Source organism: Anarhichas minor, unplaced genomic scaffold (assembly GCF_050575085.1).
Source record: "Anarhichas minor isolate MPS153535 unplaced genomic scaffold, ASM5057508v1 ptg000033l, whole genome shotgun sequence".
NCBI lineage: Eukaryota > Metazoa > Chordata > Actinopteri > Perciformes > Anarhichadidae > Anarhichas > Anarhichas minor.
This window is the reverse complement of record NW_027466479.1, coordinates 12,079,686-12,101,697: the sequence shown is the minus strand read 5'-3', so window position 1 is coordinate 12,101,697 and position 22,012 is coordinate 12,079,686. Positions and strand designations below refer to the sequence as shown.

Genomic DNA, 22,012 nt, shown 5'->3' with positions numbered 1-22,012 from the left:
CAGGACATTTGGATTACTGACAATAAGGGTAGAAATTATAACAAAATTCAGACGTCAGTCAGAGTGAGAAGTGATGGAAGTAAATGTAGAAAAGAAGATGTTGGAAAGAGAAAGACTGAAGGGCAGTGTGGTCGCTTTAGGAAGAGCATCAAAGGACTGTTAGAGACAGGGGACAAACAAGTTCAGGTTAAAAGGGTTTTATTTACATTTTTGAATGGAACGGGTTTAATATCCAGAATATAACTTCTTTATGAAGTCTTTTTTTCCTTTTAATTTAGAATAATAACAATATGATTGTGTTGAAATAACAATCATATTGTGTATATATAAAAAATCTGTGCAGTATAAATACACTGTGCAATACAAACAATTATTTTATCTGTATATATAGTATTTTATTTATTGTGGATCTTTTTACTTTTTTACTTTACTGTTATTTATTTATTTACTTATTTATAATACTTGTTTTGATCTTGTTTTTTTTTTACTATGCCTCTTGTTTGTAATATTCTGTATGCTGCTGTAATCCTGTAAATTTCCCCGCTGCGGGACTAATAAAGGATTATCTTATTTTATTTTATCTTAACAATTGTCATAAAGTCATGTCGCTACACACTCCGGTACAGTAGGTGGCGCCATGCAGTTTAAACGCTGGTTTGTAGTCCGCCAATAAGCTGGAAACAAGGAGAGGAAGCGGGAACTCCAGCAGCCTCGATTGGATCCATCTTCATGCAGCGGATTGAAAAAGTAAACTGAAATTTACGGACACGGTAAAAAAAATACTGTTTAAGTAAAGCTCCCCGACAACAAGTTGTGATAACATGTTTTTGTTGAGACGAGTACAACGAAGATAGAATCTCAGATCTGTGCGCTAACGTTAGCCATGATTTACTTCTAACTGCGGCTGTCTGGCTCGCCATGCTCAACAGTGGACACGTTTTTTGGGGTTAGTTTTTAGTTTGACAGTGGCTGTAGTAACTAAACCCCTAAAGTCTCAAGCTATCCCGGTAATCTGTTTCTAATCTTTATCGAGCGCCCGTTGTTCTGAACAGTTGTATCGTTGCAAACGATGAAGAAATATATGTTAAAGAAGGTCAAACGTTTCTCCTGATGTTTATCCGCAGCTATATCCCTCAGCAGGAAGGACGGCTCATATAAATGTAACTAACTTATATGTCGAACCACTTTGTGTTCAAGTTGAGGTTTGATCTGACTAACTAGGTTCGTTCGCGATGAACTGCGCCTCGCCTGTGAAGTAGACGATTGCAGGAATAGGCAGCAGGGGGCGTTGAAACTGTTGTGAAGTCGGACAGTTTTCAGCCGCCTTCAAAGAATAAACAGGAAGTCACAGAAACAGTGACTTCCTGTTAGATCTGTAGGCCACTTGTAGTTTGCAGACTTCGTTCGGATTTATTCATGTTTGTAAATATGTATTTATGTGGAAATGCGTGTATCTGCATTGTATGTTATCTTTTGTTCTTTTTATGTCTGCCTGTGAAACACTTTGCTGCTCGTTTAGATATGTTTTATAAATAAGCTTTATTATTATTATCATCAATCACACAATATATGTTTTTAGATTAAACCTTCGTCGCACAACATGCGACTAATAGCCAACAATCGAGCATGAATTATTACAATTACACAGAAAGTTAGGATTTTCTACAAAACGTGATGTTTGTTGTCAAATCTAAGAGCCAATCAGCTCTTTGATCCGGAGGCAGCCAGGCATTTCCCATCATGCATTGGGTCATGCAGTCGGTGTAGAGCAGGCATGTCCAAAGTCCGGCCCGCGGACTATCACGGCCCGAGGTCAGATTTTATATGGCCCGCACCTTCTGTCTTAAAATGCATTATTTATGGCCCGCCAGCACAGTCAAAACGGAATGAATAAATCATACAAATTCAACATGCAATTCCTCTTTTTACCTCATGGTGGCAGCACCACTCTGTAACTGTCTGGCTGTTTGAAATTGGCTCTGACCCTTGAACTGTCATGTTACGGCAAGTAAAAAAAGGAAAGTCGATAATGAGGGCCGCGGCTTCCAGGAGAGGTGGAGATCGCAATATTTTTTTCACCGAAAACCGAAACAACTGTGTCTGCCTAATTAGTCATGAGACTGTTGCCTTGTTTAAGGAATATAATGTAAAGAGACACTACGAGACCAAACATGCTAATGCTACAACAAGCTATCAGAGAGCGACCGAGCTAGAAAAGTGAAGCAACTCCAAGATAACTTGGCCTCACAGCAGCGGTCCTTTTCACATGAAAACATCATCAAAGTAAGCTACCAAGTGGCCATGGTAATTGCTAAACATGACAAACCTTTTACGGAAGGTGAGTTTATCAAAGACTGTGTTGTGAAAATAGCAGAAAACATATTTGCCCCGAGAAGAAGACCGAGTTTGCTAATGTTTGCCTGGCTCGTAACACTGAAGAGCTATCATCAGATACTAAGAGACAACTTGATTTGTTTCGTTAGCCTGTTTCATGTGTGTTGAACTTAAATGTGAGACAACTTTTCATTACCCTCACTAAGTCATATTTAAGATTGTCTTGAGGTGAGAACATTGATCGGTTTCTATGTAATTAGCCTTTAGATGGCTTGTTCTTTGTGTTATCTGACGTTCAAGATGTGAAAGAAAGGCAGAATAGTTGTTGAGATGTGTTCACACATGAATGCTTACATTTGGTTACATTGCTATTTGCTGTCATTGAAAATAAAATGATTAAATAACAATGTATGTATAGGCTACTTGTATTGTTTAAAATAATGTCAGCAGGGACTGTTGACCCTTGGGCATTTTCACATTATCAAATCTGGCCCTCTTTGAAAAAAGTTTGGACACCCCTGTGGTAAAATAACAATGTCAGGAAGTAAAGTGACTTTTTTTTATCAACCTGACAAAATTACGTTCTTGTGGGAAGAAAAGAAAAGAAAAGGCAACACTGTAGCTTCTTTACATTCTAATAGAATGTAAAGAAGTTACATTGTATCAGAATGATTCTATTGAAGTTATTCCTTTTTGAAATGTTTTAGACGAGTCACTAATCACTTTAAAATAGTTATTATAGCTGCTTACATTTGGTTACATTGCTATTTGCTGTCATTGAAAATAAAATGATTAAATAACAACGTATGTATAGGCTACTTGTATTGTTTAAAATAATGTCAGCAGGGACTGTTGGCCCTTGGGCATTTTCACATTATCAAATCTGGCCCTCTTTGAAAAAAGTTTGGGCACCCCTGGTGTAGAGCAACTCCAACGAGCCTATTCTCAAGTCCTGGGACCACCATCACCACCACCTCTGTCCAAATCTCTCATACAGTTTCTCATCATCCCACAGTTTTGTATTAATTTCCTCATTTTCTGATGTTTGTGTTCAACGCAATTGAAAGTAAATGTGACAAAATACACATAGAGTTGTGTTGGTCTTATATAGAGTCGTAGAGTGCTATATGTAGGGTCATATGAGACTATGAGGTTTGGTTTTTCTGGCTCTCTTTTATGAATGCCTCCTATTAAATTGGGCCAAGACTTTAGTCTGAGCTTTGCTCTATCATCAGCAAAGCCATGATTGTGTAACTAGGATTCAAGGATAACTCTTTTCCTTCTGTAACACGGGGTTGCATACAAAATACAGTTGCAGCCCATTTGCTACACATGGAAAACAAAAACAGTTGTGCATTCTTTTTAAACAGCAGCAACAACAGCCACGATGGAGCCTCGAGCCCAATACTACAAAGGGTGTTCAACGTACCCATGATGTCTTTCTCTTATCTCGCTAAACTAACGCTGTTAACCGTGATCGTGCTCAGTGATCCCACTTAGGTGGTTATCAACTCGGTAAATCAACCAAAGGTTTCTCAATCTGGTTATGAGCGCGGCCACATAAAAGGGTCGGTGTTTGCCGCATATGATCAATCACCAAATGGAGAGGTCAGTAGAGTGACATATTTTACCAACTAAGGGAATGCTAGTATTAGACAAATACTATGAAGTTAAACTCAGTTTAAACTGATAAATACAGAAAGGACAGCTGACAAAAATATTGCAGACTGTGTGAATGCGTAAATTAATAGGCTTATAATATCACCGTCCCATCTGGAGCATGAGTTGATCATACTATAATTACATGTCTACAAATAGTTTAATACTATTGATGTAGCCTAATCTTTTTCAAGTTTGAATGTCAACGTTATGAATGAAGTTTTGAACCTCCCAAAGTCTGTTTCACACCGCCGGGGTCCAGAATAAGGCAAAGAAATTGCCATGCATGCCATAAGAAGACATCTAACCAACACATTAATTAAACGGATTACACCCATGTATAATTTTTTTTTCTTTTAGCAGTTTAAACTGTTTCTTTTAATCTAGATTATGACTTTTAACTTCTTCGTATTTGTGTAACGTTATCCAACGATCCACGTACCGAGCTTATGTTGGTCAGTAGGCGGTGCTTTTACACCAGTTGCTCTCTTATCTTGATGATCGTCTCACAGTCTGCTCCCCACAAATTAATAATAATAATAGTTAATCCGATCCCTATGCTTCCTTCCCCGATGTTGTGTCGACATGAGTTCAGCCTACTGCAACTTTGACGAGACTCTTCTCTTTCACAGATCCAAAGCTTCACAAATGGCCTGCGAGAAAGAAATATGGCAAAAGATTGGAGAGAGCTTTGTCCAAGAATATTATAACCAGTTTGACAATACCAACAGGACAACTCTGGGTAACCTATATGTAAGTGTTTTCAGTGTCCATTTAATGATTTTTGATATACTTCAGCATGTGGTGTCAACACTAACGAACCAAATTTCATCACACTTGATAACCACAGTTGAAGTTACTTTTGTAAAAACAACATTCATGGTAAAAATATATATGTGTATTTTATTTATATATATATATTTATATTTGTGTGCATGTATTTAATGTAAATAAAGGACTGCATTAGCTTGAAACCTCACTCGTGGATGTACTGATATATTGCACATCAGGGAGCCACAGTGTGTGGACCTTTTTTATTTCTATCAACATTGCCGTCTTGTTTTTGGTCACGTGCCTTCAGTGTTTTTTTTAGATGTGAGCGACCCCTCTGCATAATGTTACTTAATGTTAACATGCTTTTTTCTTAGAGTGCTGATGCCTGTTTGACGTGGGAGGGTTCAGTTTTTCCGGGGAAAGAAGCCATTTCTGGCAAATTAGCAGTAAGTATCTCTTCTTACTCTGTTTATATTTATCAATTTTTTTTGTTTTTGTTTAAAGTACTACAGGTTAGTAGTAACAGAATAAAGTAGCAGAGCCATTTACGTGTGTGTGTGTGTGTGTGTGTGTGTGTGTGTGTGTGTGTGTGTGTGTGTGTGATGGTACATTTTATTAATAAATGCTATTGTTTCCAATCCACAGAGTTTGCCATTTAAGTCTATTAAGCACATTATCACAGAACAAGACTTCCAACCCACTATAGACAGTTCTATCTTCATCATGGTGTTTGGACAGTTGAAGGTAAGCTGGAACCTTTTAGCACAAACTCAGTCTGGTTATCAACTGGCTGTCATTGCTAATTGTCTCAAAACATTTTTACTTTGAATATTGCATGTATGATAAAATCATTTTTGTAAATAAACCCTGTGATGTATGTATAGTACATTTTTGCTTTAGCTTACATCACAATTTAAGTAATCATTGTGCGAACGGATACTTCTTCTGCAACAGGTAGACGATGATCCACCAATGGCCTTTCATCAGGTCTTTATGCTGAAGAGCATGCCACCCACATGGGTCTGCACAAATGACGTGTTCCGGTTGGGGATACACAACATACCATCGTAGCGATCAGATTTTTATTGGTTAACACACATTGAAATCCGGCACAGAATTCATACAATGGTTAAGCTGTCATTGAAAATACAAGGGATTATATGCAATAGTTCCTCCGTGTTTACAATAAGCATGCTAATTGTATTAAATATGTCAAATTGCATTCCTGTCCAATAAAAGGATTTCAGTCTGAACTTCTGGCTGTATTTTCTTGTTTTACTCCTTTTGTTCATGACAAAGACTGCAGTATGATGAGTGGGTGTCAGCAGAGTGTAGTTTAGTCATGAGGGGGACTTCTACCATTTTACTATGTAACGTTAGATTATGAGGTTTTTATGGCAGTGTATGAGCACTAGAGGCGCTGCAACTCCTGTGTGGTTTAAAGGGTTTAACCGACAAAGCTACAGCTGCACTCACACACACACAATGACATGAGACGGACTACAAGCTGGAAGAAACGAATTCTCAACACCGAATGACTTAAGACTTCTCCTCAGGAAATGGACGTGATTAATTTAGATTTACGATCTGATGACCTTCAAGAGTCGGTAAGCAGCTTCAGTACACTAACGTCACTGTGGATTGTAGAGGATACGTAACGTCTGGCGACATAACGAGTTAACTTACATGGAGGCATGTTAGCTTTAAGGTAAAGACTTAACTAACTTAACGTTACATGAGTTTTAAGTTAGTACAGATAAATAACAAACATTTGAGCTGTTTTAAATGTGGCCTTGTCTGCTCACGTGACGTTAAGCTAGCTAGCCTAAAACCGTGACACTTAGGTAAAGTTAGAAAGATATTGACAGATTCGGACTTCCCGGTTCAATAAATCGTTAACGAAACGTTGCTAAAATACAAACGATACCTCCCTGTAACCGTAGTGAGGTAGACGACAAGCTACAACCTTAATTTAATTAAAACGGGCCGCCTTACGGGTTCCTCCGAGCTGGACAATCGGCATTGGTCTCAATGAGCGGCCGGCTGCGAGACGAGTGCGCAGGGACCGTCTACAAAGTGCAATGCGGAAAATACCTACTACAACAATATTCAATAGCTTCACTGTCATGCAATGTAATGTAACCAAAATCACTTCACACATCAATGGGCTCCTCCTTGTACTACAACTGCTATTTTGAAAAAAAATATGATTTAGATTAATTTTAGTGAATATTTATTGAAAATAATAATCAATAGCTTTACTGTTGATAAGTGTAGCATGCCCAAAATCACTTCACGCATCAATGGGCTCCTCCTTGTACTACAACTGCTATTTTGAAAAAAATATGATTTAGATTAATTTTAGTGAATATTTATTGAAAATAATATTCAATAACTTTACTGTTATAGTGTAGTGTGACCAAAATCACTTTTGACAGGTGCTGTCAAATTATCTTTCTGGTGACGATTCCAAGTGACATTAAAGTATCAGTGATTTGGTCACACCAGTAACCATTAGAGAACTACAAACATACAGTTAATTTAAAGCTCAATTAAAGAAATGGTTAGTTAGTACCCAACTCTGTCAGCACTAGAATGTAACTGCTTCTCTGTCCGAGTTGAACTTTCCCTCGTCTGTCTGTCTTGAAATTGCCGGTCGACCCTCATCTACCTGCATGCTTGTCTTTTATTGTTGTTTAGCTGTGTCTGACTGATTTATGTATTTCACATACTCTGCATGCTTTTATGTTTTGTGCCTCTGACATGGATGTTTTTTAGTGTCTAAAAACTGCAGCATAATATTCTCTTTAGTGCATGTTTCTATTTAACATACAGGTGCATCTCAATGAATTAGAATATCATCGAAAAGTTAATTTATTTCAGTAATTCAATTCAAAAAAGTGAAACCCATATATTATATAGATTCATTACACACAAGGTGATATATTTCATGCGTTTGTTTCTTTTCATTTTGATGATTATGGCTTACAGCTAATGAAAACCCCAAATTCAGTATCTCACAAAATTAGAATATTACATAAGACCAATTAAAAAACGATTTTTAATACAGAAATGTTGGTCTACTGAAAAGTATGTCCATATACAGTATGCACTCAACACTTGGTCGGGGCTCCTTTGACATGAATTACTGCATCAATGCGCCGTGGCACGGTGGCGATGAGCCTGTGGCCCTGCTGAGGTGTTATGGAAGCCCAGGTTGCTTTGATAGGGGCCTACAGCTCATCTGCATTGTTGGGTCTGATGTCTCTCATCTTCCTCTTGACAATACTCCATAGACTCTCTCTTTTTATTTTTTCAAAATAGCAGTTGTAGTACAACAAGGAGGAGCCCATTGATGTGTGAAGTGATTTTGGTCATGCTACACTTATCAACAGTAAAGCTATTGATTATTATTTTCAATAAATAGGCACCGACACCTACCACCAACTTTGTCATTCACTCTGGTCCTCATTATGTGTCCTCGGAATCTCAACCACAGCCTCGCGAACGAGTAGTACATTTTCCAGCAAAGTGTTCCGTTTATATTCTATCAAAAGAAACCGTAGAAACTACGTGAAAGACAGAGGCGAAACGATCGAAATATTTATTTCCTGTTTATTCTACGTGGGTCCTGAAATGCCACTCCTACCACACATCTGCCTCAGGCGCTCCCACATTACAAGTTAATTCAAAACCAGTTAATCTCGCACACCGGCCGCTCATTGAGACCAATGCCGATTGTCCAGCTCGGAGGAACCCGTTTTAATTAAATTAAGGTTGTAGCTTGTTGTCTACCTCACTACGGTTACAGTGAGGTATCGTTTGTATTTTAGCAACGTTTCGTTAACGATTTATTGAACCGGGAAGTCCGAATCTGTCAATATCTTTCTAACTTTACCTAACCCTCAGTGACGACGTGACGCAGTTGAGAAAAAAATAAATAATAATGTAACCGAGCGTCTTGGGTTCGTGTATTGCACTTATCATACCGTAAGAACTGGAGTCGGGAGATTAGATTGTGTATCAGCCCACGGCTACTCTCTTATTGTTTTTTCTTTAGCCCGAGGTGGGAGTTGCCCCTTTGCTACGGCGACCCTCAAGGGACATATCAACAGTCAACACCCGAACAACAAACATGAGACAATCTGTTACAATAATAATGATGTTAAATTGGGTTAAGCAGTTGATATAAAGTGACGAAATAGAAACGCCAGCAATTATAATTAACGTTAGTTATCTAAATAAATACGAACTTATATTTGGCATGTCCTTTGTTTTGGATGTTTACTTTTTAATACAATTGAAGGAAAAAATCCGTTGAGACACATGATAAAATACCAATGATGTGAGGTGAAATGATGTTTACGTATACTGTGTTGTGGCTCTTTGTAGAAAGACCCAGACTCCCCAAATGTGTCCGAGAAAGAGCAGGAACCTCTGCTCCGGGAGAACCCCAGACGGTTCGTCGTGTTCCCCATCCAGTACCCCGAGATCTGGAAGATGTACAAGCAGGCACAGGCCTCGTTCTGGACGGTGGAGGAGGTGGGTACCAGCTATTCTGCACCAGGAAATATGGTCATTTTAGTGTTTATTCAGTTAGTTTAAAGGGGAAGTTTTACTGTCCAAATGTACCTCGATTAGAACACAACACAAAAATACTTAACTTAACAGTTTCATTCTATTTGAGGTCAAATAAATACTAATGAAGTAACAAAAAAGATTATTCCCACAAAAGTACTATACATGTTGCTGCCCTCCACAAAAACTAAAATAAACACGGAGTCATCCACCTCACCAACCTGAACAATCTATGAGACAGGCCTGTGTACTGTTGATGTTGTCTTTCAGGTTGATCTGACCAAAGACTTGCCACACTGGGATGGTTTGAAACCTGAGGAGAAACACTTCATCTCCCATATCCTAGCCTTCTTTGCTGCAAGTGACGGCATCGTCAATGAGAACCTGGTGAGGGATTTCACTCGGCTGTAACAGATGTTTTTGGAGATTGTGTGCAATAAAAGAGAAGGAACACAGCCACTAATGGATTGAGATCAGATGATGGTTTATAATAGAATAATGTGCCGGGGTAAAAGTCTTTTTTCGTATTGATGTTTCCGTCTCATCTGACAGGTGCAGAGGTTCTATCAGGAGGTTCAGGTCCCTGAAGCTCGCTCGTTCTACAGCTTTCAGATCCTCATAGAAGCTGTTCATTCAGAGATGTACAGCATGCTCATCAACACTTATATCAGGGAACTGAAAGAGAGGTTAGTTTTTCTTCTCTCGTTGGTCAAGTCCTCCCTTCTGATGCTCAGTGGCACTGGTTAGATGCTAAAGATTGCGTTCCTCGGTGCCTTTAGAGCAAGTGCAGAACCATACTCGGACAAGTTCTCCCTATATAACTAATTTGATGAAGATTCAATGTACCTACAGACGAGGAAGGCAACAATTTCATGGCCACTTCATCAACAGGCTATTCATAAAAAGTATTTGAACTCCATGTTTTATTGTTTTACAATATGTATTTTGTTTTACACGTTCAAATTCAATTCACTGTGTGGTCTCAATAAAGCAAAAAGGCAACAGTCAGTACTTTTCCTAGTCAGGCCACTGTATTTGTTATGCTGGTGATATGTGTCTATAGCTAAAGAGTCATTTTGTATTAATTGTGTGTTTCAGGGACTATTTATTCAATGCCATTCAGACGATGCCTTGTGTGAGACGAAAAGCAGACTGGGCCCTCCATTGGATAAATGACAGCAAATCCACATTTGGTGAGGAAGATTGTAGCTACTACTATAAATGAAAAACCTGTTAAGAGGCTAAGTAGGCTCTTAACTGTGTGCAGCGTTCAAACAATCCATACCAAGTCCAGATGCGTTTTATGTCAATTCTTAAAACAAAAGGAATTATAAGCAGTAACTGTACTGGACGGTCAACAGAAAATATCGGAGCCTAGCTCACCATCTCTGTCTGTATCCCACCATCCAAGTGAGCAGATTCATAAAGTGAAACCACACCCCTGTGCCAATTACCTGAAGTGATAGTAACCAAAAGAACATGTGCAGAGATACAACATCCAAACATATTTGAAATCACATAATGATGGGAAACTCTCACCCAGAGGAGCCTTCCATCATCTGTTACTAATAGTCGTTTTGACACTTTTTGCACTCAGGGGAGCGGATTGTGGCTTTTGCGGCAGTGGAGGGCATCTTCTTCTCTGGCTCATTCGCTGCCATCTATTGGCTCAAGAAGAGAGGATTAATGCCCGGCCTTACCTACTCCAACGAGCTGATTAGCAGGGATGAGGTGAGATGAATTCACAAACAAAAAAAAAAACAAAACACGTAGTTTAATCTGTCAAAAGGACCAACAGTTTTGACTGCAGCTGGAATAAATTACAGTGGTGTGCAAAACGGGGATTAGGACTTAAATTGGATCTCTGGCTACAAATCAGAAATCAGAGCCAGTTCACGGGGGAAGTTTAAGTTATCCATGACATCCTGCAGCACATTAGATAATACACCATATCTAGAAACTCATTGCTCTTGCGTAACACTAAGGTAGCTATTATGTTGGGACACTTTTGTTTGATACACCTGTGTAGAGGGTTAGGCTGTGTTTTTTTTTAAACTCTGACATGTATATTGATGTTTCCTAGGGCCTGCACTGTACCTTTGCCTGCCTGCTGTACAGCTACCTGGTGTATAAACCATCAGAGGACAGGGTGAAGGACATCATCACCAAAGCTGTTAGCATTGAGCAGGTGAGCTGGAGGGAATATGGAGGGAATATGCTTAACTCCACACATTATACATTTTTGAATGGTTATTTTACTTTGTTTACATCGACTCCCATTGCAATAGACCAAAATCTTGATAACTCCCACCAGTTCTGTTCACAAACACGTCTTGTTCGTTGTTGCAGGAGTTTTTGACAGAGGCCTTGCCAGTGGATCTCATAGGAATCAACTGTTGTCTGATGAAGCAGTACATTGAGTTTGTGGCCGACCGGCTTCTCGCTGACCTCGGACTGGCAAAGGTAATTATCATATAATAGAAATAATGAAAGCAGAATGGTCATTACTCATTGAACCCCTTTATACTGCGGTAGCTGTTATGTTAACGCAGAAGACCGCTGGGTTGAGAAGAATTGAAGTCCCACTATAAAATCTAGAGCTTTGCAAAAATGACCATAATGACAAATGCTTTACATCATTTCTGACAAAATAAATGTAATTTAATAACTTAAATAATAGTTGTGTAAATGAATTGTATTTTATGTTTGCTGTTTGTAATGGTGTGAAATGTAAGTAATCTTTTCTTCTCGAATCAAAGGTATACCAAGCGGAAAATCCATTTGACTTCATGGAGTCCATTTCACTCGAGGGGAAAACCAACTTCTTTGAGAAACGAGTAGCAGAGTATCAGAGATTTGGGGTGATGTCGAGCATGGAAGACTGTGAATTCACTCTGGATGCAGACTTCTGAAATGGAGACGACATACTGTTCCGCAATATTTGTATCCATTCATTTACTTTGAGCAGTTACTGACAAAAGTCTCTTTTCAATACTATCACAGTATTACAATGGACAAATGAATGGATGACAGGTTAAAGCTTTTAAAGGGATTGAGAACTAAACCTGGAGCCAATACAGTTTGCAAAGTGAAACGGAGTAAACAAATGGATCCTTCAAGCCCTTCTCATGGCTGTTTTTCTTTTTACCGTTAAATGCAGATATGTAAATAACATAAAACACAAGTTTTAAAACACAATATAAATATCTTGATTCTTCTGTACCCAATTGTTATATTTGAAGTGGCAATCTCAAAGATTATTTAAATACATGTCTATGTTATACACAAAATGGTGATTGAAAAATGCTGTTCTGTTTAATTGTATTGTACACACACAACAAATAGAAAAATCTCAAATAGAATTTTTAAATAGGATTGCCACTTTAATATCTTTTATCAAGTCTGCAGTTCTGGCAATGGATTGTTTTGTCATTTTGTATGTACATTAAAAATGTTTTTATCGTAATTAAATAGTATTTGTGATGAATTATTGCATCATGCAGCCATGTTCATGCAGCAGCTTTATTTACAAACGTTGGTGACTTATGTCAGTTATAAACACGGTGTGATTACACGGTTTAGGTCTGGTTTAATCCACGAAACTGGCTGATATTGTGGACTTTCAACCTGTAAGAAGAAATCAGTGGTTTATAGACTGCTGTGAATTCTAGTTTTGTTGTGATTCTCCCAGCAGTCAGATCCGATTAGCCACTCCTCCGTTAGCATACGGATGCTGCTGCCAATGATAGCTAACAGTTAGCGTTAGCTTAGTGTTATCGCGATTTGGGGAAAGATGGCTCGGGACCTGCGAGGTTTTGCGCTAGAAAAAGCCGAGCTGCTTTCCAGCCATTTGAAGGAGCTCTTGTCTTCGGGACAAGGATATGTCCGGGATCAGTTCGGGGTGGATTTGGGTCTGAAACCTGACGTGTACCCGACGTGGGTCATCCTGTCCACGGCCGCGTCGGGTCTGCTGCTGCTGCTCGGTCTGTCCTGGGCCGCCGTCTGTGGCGGTCTGTTCGCCGGGAAAAAGCGGGGATCCCCGGGCATCCGAGGCAACAGTGAGCCCGTCAAGGAGGCCAATTTTGCTCAAACTGCCAAACCAGAAGAACAAAAGAAGAAGAACAAAAAGAAACCGCTTGAGAAGGTACCGTGACCCAGTTGCGTACAATCACGGCTAATCAAAACAAGTGCGTCTATTCATTGACGTGTGAAAAAAAACAATTAACTTCGTCTTAACGCTTAACAGAAGTGTTTATTCAGTTAACATTAGGCTTATATATATATATATATATATATATATACCCTTTGTATCCTCATTATTGTATCAAAAAAGTTATATGTAATGTTAGGTAGCCAGCTTTGCTGCCTCATACACATTAGCGTTACAGCCCACTTTGTTTAATAAACAATAACAAGCTAACGTTACCTAAGGACAATCATGTCCATACTGACAAAAATATATCAGTTAACGTTAGCTAATTATACAATGAATCACGGCTTCTTGCTGAGAAGTGGATGCTATCTATCTAGCTAACGCTAGCTGTGTGTAAACGTATCCTAATGACGAGCCATTAGCTAATGATGGTTTATGCTAGCGAGTTAAGACGTTATCGTAGGCCGACACCTGAAGTCTGATGAATGAACTGTAGCCTACTTAAACTGTGGGAAATGTCACGGTTACCACACATCTGCGAACACGGTTTACCGCTTATCAAGCTGTAGTCGTCACTATCGCTGAAACATGAGTGCAAGACTAACGGTGCGTTAGATATTCGAGACCACAGCCAGGTGTCAGGTGTAACCAATTACCCAAGATTACAAGTTAACTGCCATCAAATGTGTCCTGTGTCGTTTTAGTAACACAAGTAGATGTTTTACTACAAATTTAGAATTCAGATTCACCTTGAAATTAAAAGGGAGTTAGATTATTCTGCCAATTAAAGCTGTGTGAAAGTAAATTTAACTGTCTTGTTTCCCCCCAGAACACTCAATCCAATGGACAACCAGTGGCTGCAGCTCAAGATGCAGTTAAAGCGACAGAGGTTGTTTCCAAGCCAGCCCCACAGATCAAAACCGAGAAGGTACGTTTGAGCAGCTGCTGCCAACATGAAGTGGGTTTTTTTTGTAACCGCCGTACCCTTTTTCAGTATAACTGTGGTTTCTCTCTATCCACAGGTGCATGAGGTACAGGCCCCAGTGCAGGTGAAGAAGAACAAGAAGAAAACCAAGACAAATGTGAAACCAGTCCAGCATGCGTCTACAAATGATGGGAAGGAACCCGATGATGGTAAGATTCAACTGTCAAAAGGGAAATTTCATAACAATGTCTAATTTTTAACTGTTTCACCAAGTACACACCCCTCCTGATGTCAGTAATCACAACCTTTTTTTTTTCCTGTCGTAGCCAGCCTCTTAGTTAAATAGTCCACCAAATTTGATCCAGAGTCAATGACCTAAAATACTTCTTTATCATTGTTGTGCACATGGCAAGTCGCCTAACGATTTTATGTTGTTGTTTTTTCTGTCCACCAGGTGCATGGGAGACCAAAGTCAGTAACCGAGAGAAGAAGCAGCAGCGCAGGAAGGACAGGGGCCCCGAGGACTCTGGAAGCCCAGGAGGGGTGGAGGCTCCCAAGAGCAATGCAGAGTCCCCCGCGGCCGCAGCACCTGCCAACACCAAGAAAAACAGAGGAAACCATGGTATTCGTCAGTGTGATGTGGACATTTATTTAGCATACAGTGTTGCCAGGGCTAAGCTTCTACTGCATGGAGCAGCTCGATGGGATCAGTTCACTCATGCATAAACGAGAATTATCTTGTATTATTGAAAGTTTCTCAAGCTTATTGTTTTCCCACACTTTGTTTCAGAGTCCTTGCAGTCAAGAGCTGCTGGAAAGAGGGAGACAGCTAGTGGAGCGGGTAAAGACAAAGACAAACCGTTACTTTGTGTGACTGAGATGGGAAAACGATTCAACGGCTCCCTCTTTTCTCTTGATTTTGTTTTCTCTAGTTTCCCCAGCAAAGCTTTGTCTAATATTAAGATGAGATGTAGGATATACGTGAAGCTGTCTTCCTGGGTTTGGTAACTGAACAAGCCTGTGTATACAATGGTTTTATTTTGGTCTGAGCTCTAAAATACAGAAGCTGCTAGACTAAAGAAAGCTTCCAGTCTTACTCCCTATCCTCCCTCAATGTGTGTCCCCACAGTGTCCTCCAGCAGGAGAGAGGAGCCTTCAGTCAACGGTGGAGGTTGGACTGATGCGTCACGTCAGATGGGTGCTATGGAGGGAACCAAGTGGAGTGTCGTCCCCACTGCTACCCATTACAGGGCCCCACCGAAGCCTCAGTCCTGGGGACAGGAGACACAAGGTACTACCTGGACCAGGATGAACCTTTTTTTACACAGCGAATATAGAGTATACAGAGTCTAAACATTGAACAGGGGGATTGATCAGTCCCAGAATTATTTAAATGAGCAGCAGGATGATCAGAGATTTTCATCCTATAATTTATCCTTTTCATCCAATTAAACACGGCCAGTTTGACTGCTAACATTTTTATATAAAAAAAAGAAAAAAATCTAAATAAGATTGAATTTCACTGAAATCAAAAGTAATTAAAAAAACTACATCCAGCTGAGCTATCTGCTGGACAGAAGTGGTATTGTAAGATACATTTGTGAAGGTGCTGTGTACGCAGGAGGTGGAATCATAGAAACTCTTAAGTTGAAATCAACTGCTAGCTCAACAAAGACACCCACAACACAATATTACAATGTGCTTAATTTTTCTAAGGTGACATAACCTCAGGTATTGCTTTCTGGAAAAGTGTCGAGTGATTTACTGTAAACGGAGCAAAGCATTGCAGCTGTTATATGAAAGCACTGAAAATGGGCATCGGGAAATAATAATAATCTGTGATAAAACCCTAAATAAGGCTTTGTTTTTACAGTGATGGAATATGTTTGACTGTGGAAGGCGTTTTTATACTTTTAATTGAGTGACGCACAGCACACAGCGGTTTTCTCCATTGATTCTTTGAGTGTAGGAAAGAGTCTTTTAAAAAATCTGAGCTCCGCTGTTTGTCTGCCAGAACAGCCTTGCAACCGTATATAATCAGGATGTGTGTTTCTGTGCGTTCTCACCAGCAGCGTGGAGTGGCATTGATGGCCGGATAAAGACTGACCTCAACCCTGTGACCTTCTCCATGCTGGGACTAAACACCACAGGTTGGTGTTGTGATCAACAGTCTGCTTTATCACCCTGTCACACCACACTCTACCTCCAGGATGCAGCTTTTATAAATGCTTCCATTTGGTTTTTTTCTAAACAATGACTAAATAACTTTTCTTTCTTAGACCCGATATCAAACTCCATGGAGCTGCAGTGGGCGAGGCCTCCTAATGTTGATGATGAATGGTCTGGATTCAGTGAGTATTTCAGCGAGCCACTCCAACACAGCCTTCTGCATAACAGCAGATTATAAACAAAGAAAAGTCAAAATGTTCCGATGGTTTTGTGAGATGAAGTGTAGTTTTGAAATGAAATCCAATGCGCAAAAGTACGCTTTTGAATTTGTGATGTTGTATGTCACTGCCATCCTGATGATGTGGATGATCTTAGATGGGATGGCAGCGGGGGACCCCAGCTCTGACTGGAATGCCCCAGAGGAGCACTGGGGAAACTACGAGGAGCCCCCTGTGTTGGTGACACCAGCGGCTCCGCTAAAGGAACAGCCTGTCCCCAACAAGGTATCACTGACACTCACCCACGTGGCTTATCACATCTGTTAGGGTTAGGGTTAAATGATCCCTTTGCAAGGCCTAAAAGTCCTTATAACAATAAATTAGGCTTTTTGTATTCTGGATTTTATTGCCTTGTTTATTTATTTTGGCACAGGCAACATAATGCCTTTGATCCTCTATGGTGATTCATATATTCTTGTTGTTTCCATCTCACAAAGTACCTCTTCTTTCTAGCACGCACATCACTGTTACCAGAACTTGTTCATGTCTGTTTCTGTCGTGGCAGGTATCGGAGGATGAGAAGGACACCGACGATCCTTCCGGTGGAGCAGACAAATCCAAGAAGAAGAGGAAAAAGAAGAAGAAAACAGAAGAGGAGGCTGCATCTGAGGCTCAGGCAAGAAAAAAAACAAACATCAAGCTGTCAGATTAATATCTTGCACTAAAGTATAAATATTTATTCTATTTAATTGTGTATATATTCACATTAAATGTAGGCTTCTCTGTTTTGTAATGTCATTGCGGTTCTTTGATTGTAGACGGTGAGCACAGTGACCCCGGTCAACGCAAAACCCAAACCCCAAGAGCCTCCTGTCATGGCTGCCAAAAAGCAGAATCCCAGCACATTGTCCTCTCAGAGTAGGTGGCTCACACTTTTATATGCACTCGCAGTGAGGGGAGGGGGCGAGTCACAAAGAGGACACGCATGTTCCAACAGTAACAATGAGATGGTTGTAAATACAACTCTCTTTATTTTTCCTTTTGAATCTACTTGCAGAGAAGTCCGAGCAGACCGCGGAGCCTCCGAAGGCCTCCCAGAAGAAAAAGGTCCGAAGGGAAACATGAAGTCACACAGCTCCAGAAGAAGCATATGCAAATGATTGTAACACGTGTCACATGCAATAATTACCAGGTACAGAGTTTCTTTTCTGAGATACATTAACAGTTCTTTAGTTACCGAAACAAAAAGAATAAAAGCAGTGGCTATCACCTGCTTGGATAAACATCGTGATGAGCTGTGGTCCTGTGGACTCAAATCTTAACTAATTTGCACTATTTGCTTCAAACTGCAACCAGAGTGGAGTTCCTGAGGGAGGTGGAGGTTCATGTTCATGTAATTATCTTTTATGGCATCAAAAGTTTTTCTTCTTCTTTTTTTTTTTTTTGTTCCCCCCCGTCCACAGGAAAATACAAAACAGGTTTTATTTTTTTGTAATATCAAAGTAAAAGTTACAAGAGAAGGAAACCGTTTTGCTCCCCAGAATATTGCACTTTCTTTTGTTTGCCTTGCTTCTGCCCCGCTATCAATAACTGAAATGATTTTACAGAGCGATGGCCTTTAGAAGACAAAATTGTGTCTTGATATTTTCCCTCGTTCTCTGGCTGAGGTGTGAGGACTACGCCCTGGCAGTCGGCCATGACAAAACCCTGACAATAAACCTACGTGTGACTGCCGGGACAAAGTCCTGATTTGGCGAATCTCAGACTGCTGAATTGCTTTTGCTCAGAAAGATGCGTTTTGTACCTTTTTTACATTGTCGTCGCTGTGAGAAAGTATTACCACACGGAGCCGGTATGGACATGAGAAATGACCGACAACTCTTTCAACAAACAGATTACATGTGAGTGTTAAAATAGGTTTGCCCAGCCTTTAAAATAATACCTCAAAAACATCTATCCTTGCAGTACAAACACTCACTGCCTGTAGGCTGTGTGTTTCTAAACGCTCCTTTATGAAGGACGTCAGCTGTTATCAGGTTGTTTCTTAAAAACAAAAAAGTATTTGGTCATAGGAACTTACTCCAGAACCATCCCTGCAGCGTAATCCACCTCTTCACTGTCCGTCCGTGTGTTTGTATGTTCAATGTTTTGCCACAATCTGGCTAAATACACTCCTGCCTGAGCTTCAGAGCAGTGTGGAGAGTCATAGCGAGACACTACAGCAGTGTAGTTAGCCAGATTTTCTTAAAACTCCATCAATTCAGAATACACTTGACAGCTGAAACGTAACTAATTTATCAGTTATGGATCGGATCTTTTCTTCAAAGAAGACGCTTAATTATGAAATTTGGATTCACACTGAGGACTGTAGAGCACAGTAACCGATATGAACCACCAGGAGGCAGTGTAATGTGAAGTGAGGGAGTGGGGGGGGGGGGATTATCCCATAAAGCAGTAGCACTATTAAGTATTGTCCCCCTGCTTTTATCACTCTGAGTGTGTGTCTGTCTTTATCTGACTAGACTGTGTTGACTTTCTAGAGACTTAACTGTCCCCTCTGCACTTTTTTTTTCTTTTCTTTTTTTTTCCTTCCAGTTCTGTGCTGGAGAAAGCCATGCCATATGTACAGATTGTAAGGGCTTTTTCCAGTTCTGTGGTTGCACTGTGCAAAAAGCTGTATCGAGTTCCCTTCGATGTTGATGACTTGTTTTTTACTACCTTTTTGCAGAATGTGAAATGTATAATTTTGGGCGGTTTAAGGAGACACCCAGGATTTATGACGGGAGACTTTCTTTTCTTTTTTTAACTTAAACAGAATGAGTAATACGTGGATACATGATGTAGAGCAGCTTTAATTCCACTTCAAAGTTAGTTTTAAACAAGACACACACACACACACACACGATTACAAACAAATATAAAAGGAATTTAACTCCGTTGCCTTAACCTGATGTTGTAAAGAAAGTGCATTGGCATCCTTTTTTTATAGTTTCCAACCAACTGCAAGTTTTGATGTCAGAAATTAATTTAATCTTGCATGACTTTGATAATAGTACATGAAATGAATGATCTCTTGCTTTAACTGTTAGTACTTGCTTCTGGAGTACCACTCAGTGTATATACTCTAATAGCTTTTTTTTAATGAGACGAATTGCAGCTTTTCTGTTGGCACCCAATTTAGCGGACATTACCGGGAGTCCTGTTTTGTTGAAAGTCAAAGAGCCTCGGTGCATCCAGGTGTTGATCGGCTGCTGGTGATGCATAGTTCTTAGAGCTGATGGGACACGATGATACGTCGCTGTGGCTTCAGGCGCCCTTTTTCTGTTTCATTTCTACTGATGATTAAAATGGATTCAATCAATGTATTTATATACTTGTCTCTAGGACACGGTTATATCAATGATTTTAATTTTTTGGAGAAGATACAAATGATATTTCTATGTTTGTTTGGTAAAAATTACAAATAAATGAGAATTGCTTGATATTACCTTGTCATAGAAATACATTTTTGTCTCGACTGCACACTTACTAAAACTATGGTTTGCATGATCCATTCATGTTTTGTTCTAGAAGCCTAAAGCTTAAAAGGAACATACCAAAATATATATAAAGATATGAAATCAGTTTTTATCCTCAAGACGCACTGATGATTTTACCACCTTTAATCTTTTTAATCCAAAATAACCTTAAAGTATGAATTCGAGGCCTATTTTTGCAGTGGAATTCCAGACAAGCACTACTGATGTAAATGATTCTTTCTCCCTGTCCTCTGGCATCTTGTTTTCATGTTTTCTCTCAAACTAATCCCAAATCTGTGATTAATACAATGAGGATTCGCTGTGTCATGGAGCAAATCTGTGTGAGCAGCCAGTGTTGTGATCGTCCTGAGGCCAAACCGCATGGTACGCCCCCAGAGCCTGACCTCCTCCATCTCATCAGTCTCTCCATCTCTCTGTTCATTTAGGATTTACCTGTTTTTAATCTCTCTCAATCTCTGGCTCACTGTTCATTCACCTTCACTTCACAGAGATATCATGTTGTTGTTGTTGTTTTTAATCATTCTTCCCTGCCAGAGGATTGTTGTACTCATCAGTCCTGTTTGTGTGTGTGTGTGTGTATATGAAAGGCCGCTATGTTACTAGTAAAGGTCACTCTCTAATGGGTGGTACTGCAGTTGCTCAAACCCCTGCTATGAAAATCACTCGCTAATGCTGTTTGAAAAAAAAGATCCATCCAAAGTCCCACGTGTCTGAAACCCACAGGCTTCTCACAGAGTTCTATCCTGAAACAAGTCAGTAGAAAGCGGTGACTATTTACAGCTGAACTAACAAATCAGTTCACCCGAACACTGGCTTTGGGATTGTATTGTTCTGCGGGTTTGACAAGAAAGGATTATAAGACTTTGTATTTCCAGTCAGTATGTCAAAGCTCTCTCTCTCTCTCTCTTTACACGTATGTAAATACATCTGTTTAACATTTCAAACACTCTCTTTTGAAGTAAGTTAAATGGGAAAATGTTTAAAGCTGGGAAAAAATGAACCATCCGTTGGTTAAGTCCTCTTCAGATTGCGTTCCAGCATTTATAAGAGGTGGCAGTCTGGTCAGTATTAAGTCATGGCAGGAGAGGAAAATCCCCTTATGTGACGATGATGCGGTCCACCCACCAGAGCTTAGAGCTGTTGTCACCGGCCCATCTGTCAGGCTTGGTCCAGGATGTTTGCACAGAGACAGAGTGACATGAAATGAAACGCTTGTTTTCTTTGTTCTAACACTGCAATAAAACACATCAATCTGTAGTCACTATATTTAGTTTGAGAGTTCATCAAAAAGAGAAGAACAATGCTATCGTGGTGACATCATCTCAGTGTACTGTAGGTCTCGATGTGAATCAAACTGGTGTCAAGAATAGATTGAGCTAAATTAACATGACACTAATTGGGCCACCGGCCTTATTTTTAGAGGATGTCACTTGCTTCATGCAAAGTGTAACAGCTGTATTGGAGCACGGCCAGAGCAAGGTCCATAATTCAGCCCTGCACTAGAGACAGGCTAAGGCCTCCGGCTAAATTAAGTCCTGTGTTTAAGGACCATAGTAACATATGAGTTATACATCTGCTTAATCACTGATCACAAAAAAAGTTAGGTAATGTTTCCAGGGAATGTTCAGGGTTACATTTGCCAAAATTCATGGGATTTTCTTTG

At 39.8% G+C, this 22,012-nt stretch overlaps 3 protein-coding genes across 5 annotated transcripts; all 3 read left to right on the top strand.

The window, feature by feature from the left end:
- The first annotated feature begins 786 nt into the window (after positions 1-786).
- On the top strand, positions 787-6,020 carry LOC142965081 (nuclear transport factor 2-like). Its single transcript, XM_076105801.1, has 5 exons — positions 787-2,283; positions 4,626-4,746; positions 5,142-5,213; positions 5,413-5,511; positions 5,722-6,020. Exons 1-5 carry the CDS (start codon positions 2,267-2,269, stop codon positions 5,836-5,838), a joined length of 426 nt encoding a protein of 141 aa, XP_075961916.1. The 5' UTR covers positions 787-2,266; the 3' UTR covers positions 5,839-6,020.
- A 182-nt stretch (positions 6,021-6,202) lies between these two features.
- Positions 6,203-12,816, top strand: rrm2b (ribonucleotide reductase M2 b). The gene is made up of 9 exons (XM_076105800.1): positions 6,203-6,374; positions 9,160-9,309; positions 9,616-9,732; positions 9,898-10,031; positions 10,444-10,538; positions 10,943-11,076; positions 11,429-11,533; positions 11,695-11,808; positions 12,105-12,816. The coding sequence occupies exons 1-9, from the start codon at positions 6,327-6,329 to the stop codon at positions 12,255-12,257; spliced, it is 1,050 nt and encodes a 349-aa protein (XP_075961915.1). The 5' UTR covers positions 6,203-6,326; the 3' UTR covers positions 12,258-12,816.
- Positions 12,817-13,083: 267 nt separating this feature from the next.
- mtdha (metadherin a) lies at positions 13,084-20,294 on the top strand. Of its 3 annotated transcripts, none has more exons than XM_076106151.1 (12): positions 13,084-13,489; positions 14,328-14,426; positions 14,521-14,632; positions 14,878-15,045; positions 15,214-15,264; positions 15,553-15,714; positions 16,496-16,573; positions 16,703-16,774; positions 16,968-17,095; positions 17,376-17,486; positions 17,629-17,728; positions 17,868-20,294. In XM_076106151.1, exons 1-12 carry the CDS (start codon positions 13,139-13,141, stop codon positions 17,933-17,935), a joined length of 1,500 nt encoding a protein of 499 aa, XP_075962266.1. In that variant the 5' UTR covers positions 13,084-13,138; the 3' UTR covers positions 17,936-20,294. The 3 variants fall into 3 exon arrangements, with proteins under 3 accessions (XP_075962266.1, XP_075962265.1, XP_075962267.1); XM_076106150.1 differs by having other exon boundaries at positions 16,493-16,573; XM_076106152.1 differs by lacking the exon at positions 15,214-15,264 and having other exon boundaries at positions 16,493-16,573.
- Positions 20,295-22,012: the final 1,718 nt, after the last annotated feature.

What these genes read in the sequence shown, in the direction of transcription:
- LOC142965081 (XM_076105801.1), top strand. An exon ending in CAACTCTGGGTAACCTATAT is followed by an intron (nt 4,747 to 5,141) that starts GTAAGTGTTTTC and finishes CTTTTTTCTTAG; the next exon opens with AGTGCTGATGCCTGTTTGAC. An exon ending in CCATTTCTGGCAAATTAGCA is followed by an intron (nt 5,214 to 5,412) that starts GTAAGTATCTCT and finishes TCCAATCCACAG; the next exon opens with AGTTTGCCATTTAAGTCTAT.
- rrm2b (XM_076105800.1), top strand. Translation starts at nt 6,327, where the DNA reads ATGGACGTGATTAATTTAGATTTACGATCTGATGACCTTCAAGAGTCG. An exon ending in AGCTGATTAGCAGGGATGAG is followed by an intron (nt 11,077 to 11,428) that starts GTGAGATGAATT and finishes GATGTTTCCTAG; the next exon opens with GGCCTGCACTGTACCTTTGC. An exon ending in AAGCTGTTAGCATTGAGCAG is followed by an intron (nt 11,534 to 11,694) that starts GTGAGCTGGAGG and finishes TCGTTGTTGCAG; the next exon opens with GAGTTTTTGACAGAGGCCTT.
- mtdha (XM_076106150.1), top strand. Translation starts at nt 13,139, where the DNA reads ATGGCTCGGGACCTGCGAGGTTTTGCGCTAGAAAAAGCCGAGCTGCTT. An exon ending in GGAGACAGCTAGTGGAGCGG is followed by an intron (nt 15,265 to 15,552) that starts GTAAAGACAAAG and finishes GTGTCCCCACAG; the next exon opens with TGTCCTCCAGCAGGAGAGAG. An exon ending in AGGCTGCATCTGAGGCTCAG is followed by an intron (nt 17,487 to 17,628) that starts GCAAGAAAAAAA and finishes CTTTGATTGTAG; the next exon opens with ACGGTGAGCACAGTGACCCC.